The sequence below is a fragment of the Austrofundulus limnaeus genome, unplaced genomic scaffold (assembly GCF_001266775.1).
Source record: "Austrofundulus limnaeus strain Quisiro unplaced genomic scaffold, Austrofundulus_limnaeus-1.0 Scaffold584, whole genome shotgun sequence".
NCBI lineage: Eukaryota > Metazoa > Chordata > Actinopteri > Cyprinodontiformes > Rivulidae > Austrofundulus > Austrofundulus limnaeus.
In genome coordinates this window covers 150945-155048 of record NW_013952986.1, presented here as the reverse complement: position 1 = coordinate 155048, position 4104 = coordinate 150945, and the positions used below count along the sequence as shown (strand labels likewise).

The window sequence follows — 4104 nt, the reverse complement described above, 5'->3', positions numbered from 1 at the left end:
AATCTGACGTGACATGTTCGTACGAACCCTTTGTACGAACAAAAGTAAGAGAAATTTAGGATAAGAATACGAACATGTTCTTGCGTGAGGCCCATTGTCTTCACTATGTGCCACAGCACACCATTTTCCAATCCAGACACAAATGCTGTTGTACAATTTGCATGTTTAATTTCAAAGCTGCCCTGAGCTAAAGGACGAGACAATTAGAGGGTTTTTTGTTCTCAGGCTCCTCTCTTGTGGAATTAACTTCCAGTTACTGTCCGTGAGGCTGACAACCTCTTGAGTTCACTTTAACCCCAGCTATTTAAGTCAGAAGGTTGCCCAAACTGAGTCTGGACCTGGTTCTGCTGGAGGTTTCTTTCTGTTAAAACAAAGTCACTTCTTTCAGCTGTCACAAGTGTGCTGCTCAGGATGGGGAGTTGTGTTGAAGTGAAGACTGAATGTGATCTGCTGGCTTCCTTCGATGGATAACTTGTACTAATTGTCATTATATAACGTATGAATGTCTTTAGTACAGAGACCTGAGATCATTTTTGGTGTAGTTATTGCTAAATAAACTAGAGAAATTGCATTTTCTGCAAAAATGCTAGTGTGAATGCCTGTTGCTGAAAACTTTTAACTGAAAGCTGCTGAAGAAGCTGAAATTGAGCTGAACATGTTTAACAGCAAAAGTATTATTGTAAGTTAAATTTGAAAAGCTGAAAGAAGCAAAAAAAATTGCGGAAAATCAGTAAAATGGAGCAAAAATACAGCTGAATTAGCATAAAAAGCGAAAGGCTAAAATAGCTGAAAAAAGCATAAAGCATAAGAAGCAATAAAAATGCAAATTAGCAGAAAGAACAAATTTTTTAAAAAAAGCAGAAGAATAGTAGAAGGAAGAAGGATTTTAGCTGAAATGTCTGAAAAAAAGCTAAAACTAGCAAGAAAGTAGCTAAAATTGTCACAAAAAATTTTAAAGAATCAAAACCAGAATATGATTTGTAAGGTTCTGTAATGATTTAGAAACATTATGAAGAAATTTAAGGATGTTGGGAAAAAAAAGCTCCATTCATTTCCAATGGGAAAAAAAATAGCCGAAATAGCTTTGGCTACAGTTGTTGAATTTTTTTGAAGCTTCAGTATGTGATAGAGCTTGCTCTCAGCTACCAGTACATAAGTTTTCATGTCAATATCTCAAACATTGACTGAGTAAAAGGCCTTTAAAAATAGCTTTGGTGGCCATCTTGGATTTTTATTTCAGCTGCAGTTTATCATAGAGCTACAGTAAGTATCAGGTACCTATATAATGATTTTTAGCTCATATCAAAAAATTGGCCAAATTCGAGTAATTTGAACTAACTTTAGCTAATAATAGCTCAAATTTAGCTAAATTTGTAGAAAATAGATGAATATAGCAGAAAGAAACCATAAGTAGTTTAAACAGTACAAATTAGCAGAAAAAAGTATTACGAAGTAGAAAAAGCAGAAGAATAGCAGAAAGAATTAGAATTTTAGCTAATAAAGCAGTAAAAAGTTAAAGCTAGCATAAAATAAGCTAAAGTTAGCAGACTCAAGTTGACAGTAGCACCCAGATGGTGAAATGATTGTAAAAAATTCAAAATTAGCAGAAAAAAACCTACTAAAATGTGATCATTTGAAGTAAAATAGGTAAAACAACCGAAGTTTTTAGTAAAACAGCTAAAAAGCAGATGAAACAATTCACTTAGCATAAGGATGCATAAGGAGCAAAAGTTTGCTCAGTTTTGCAGTATTAAGTTGAAATAGCGCCAAAAAATGTACACTTATCTTAGACAGCTAACTTTGGCTGAAAAAAGTATAGCAAAGCAGAAACAAGCAGATAAATAGCAAAAAGAAGTAGAATTTTAGCTGAAATAGCAGAACACAGCTAAAATTAGCAAAAAAGGAGCTAAAATTTGCACAAGAGAGTAAAATAGGCCATAACCAGAACAAATTGTGTAAGGTTTTGTAAAGATTTAGAAACTATTTGAAGGATTTTAAGGTTGTTGAAAATAGCCCCATTCAAAGTCAATGGGAAAAAAAGAAGCTAAAAAGTTGAAATAGCTAAAAAAGTATAAATAGCTAAAACACCAAAAGTCATAGTTGGCATTGCACAAAAGAGCTGAATGTTCTGATATATGAATGGTTCAAGTAGCACAAAAATTGTGGAACGAGAAAGGTGCCGAAAAATTTACGGAAAAAAAAAATGATCTGAATGGTGAGAATGCCTACAATAAACCAAGCAGGCAGCTTTAATGCTTCATCATGGGAACCCTTAATCAAATGTACAGGAACATATGAAGACATCCTCCTAAACGTGTTCGGTCTATTTCTTGAATAAAACTACGACTGAATCTTTTCTTTAAAGTGTTAGGTTTCACCTTTGAACAGGTTGAACTCCTCATCCAGCTGCAGCAGCTTGAAGGCGCTCCTGGCTCTCCAGCCCTCCTCTTTGGCAAGACGGTAATAAATGTCCCGCTTGTCTTTGGAAGAGCGACCCATCCTGACCTCTGACACACACACATGTATGGTTATCAACCATCAGAAACTGAAATAAAGAACATTGACTGGACAGGACGGAGCAGAAGGACGGAGGACATTTTTGTCTCAACAGATAAGACAAACAGAATTGTGAGACGCTGATGGTAGAGATGTTGACATGTCGTCAGCAGCTGCTGCCGTTTTCTTCCCAAACTGCTGTGACCAGACTGTACAAGGCTGCTCGGTGCGTTCGCTTGTAATGTCCTCCTGCTTCATTATTTCTACAAATTTCAACAAACCGGGCTGCCGTGAGGTAGTTAGCTACAGCCTCGAGATTTTAATTTTGGTTGATGTGTTTTAAAGACACATTTTTGAAAATAGGATCAAAGTAAATCACCTGAGTTTTTCTAGTGACGCCTTAAAGAGATAAGCTGCCATGAAGAACATTATTTTATCTGCCCTTCTTCCAAATTTGATTATTTGAAACGTCAAAGTATGTTTTTTTATCCAGAACAGTGCTTGTTGCAAAGTGTTTTGTTGCTCGTCTTCATCACCTGACACATTTAACACGCTGTCATTGGTTGAGGAGCTTTGTTTATTAAACAAAATGTCCACATGGTTTTTAAATTGTTTTCATTTCCTTACTTCCTAAGACACATTAAGTTGATTTGATGCTACAGTTTGCCTTGTAATATTATATTATAGATTTTCTGCTACTTTTGAATTGGCTATTATTAAGTTTTATTAGTCTTTTAGGATACAAGATGCTTCCTACAAAAACCAGAATGAGAATCTTTTCCTAAAATTTCATGGTGATGTCTTGACCACTGAGGAAGTTATGAATAAAAATGGAAACAACAAGGTGAAATGGTCACAAAGGCCCCATTGGTGAACTGCAGCAAGAAAACATGAGCTGATTTCACCTGAACAAACATCAATAACTTCCCTCATACTTCAGATAATCACAGGATTTTGGTTTTATTTTGTATGGTTTGAAATGTTCTTCTGGAATCCGCTGTCAGATTTAATATTGGTGTAGGATTAAAATTTATCCACATCCCTACTGATGGCATAAAGAAAAATGCACTAATATTTATCAGACATGTTCAGGCCTGCGTTAGAATTGTGAACAAAAGAAAAACACAGGAAGCATTTTTGAGTTTTAGCTGCCTTAATTTAGGTGGTGCTCTGCTCATTTTAGCATTGAAAACCCATTTGAAACCTTTTCAGCTAATTGTAGCTTGTTTGAAATAATTTTCTTTAAAAAAAGTCCTATCGACAGAAAACAGCTGAACAACATACTAGCTTTAATCAAAAAATGTCGGTGACGCTGTTCGGTCTTATGTTTCAGTTAAATGTACTTATCTTAGCCTTACTATATACAGTCAAACAGCACATGATTCTACGGCTGGTAGTTTAGATATTTGTAAATTTGTTTAGAAGTTCAGTACACAACGTTGACACACATCAGATGAATATTTACTTACATCGATTCACGTTCCTGGTTTTGGACAGATTGAAGGACCCCTAGTTACCCTAATGACGCCTGTCCAAAAAAATTCTTCTTCTGTGAGGTTTAACGGCAGTTTACATCCATTTGGTGTATTACCGCCATCTACAGGAACT

General features: G+C 35.5%; 1 protein-coding gene across 1 annotated transcript in view; it reads right to left on the bottom strand.

The window, feature by feature from the left end:
* The window catches only part of ftsj1 (FtsJ RNA 2'-O-methyltransferase 1), a 20043-nt gene extending 15984 nt beyond the window's left edge, over nucleotides 1–4059 (bottom strand). Inside the window, exons 1-2 of the mRNA XM_014026715.1 lie at nucleotides 3966–4059; nucleotides 2379–2507 (exon numbers count right to left, since the gene is read on the bottom strand). Of these exons, the coding sequence (XP_013882169.1) occupies nucleotides 2379–2499 (121 nt within the window). The 5' untranslated portion in view covers nucleotides 2500–2507; nucleotides 3966–4059. The remainder of the gene's footprint in view (nucleotides 1–2378; nucleotides 2508–3965) is intronic.
* Nucleotides 4060–4104: the final 45 nt, after the last annotated feature.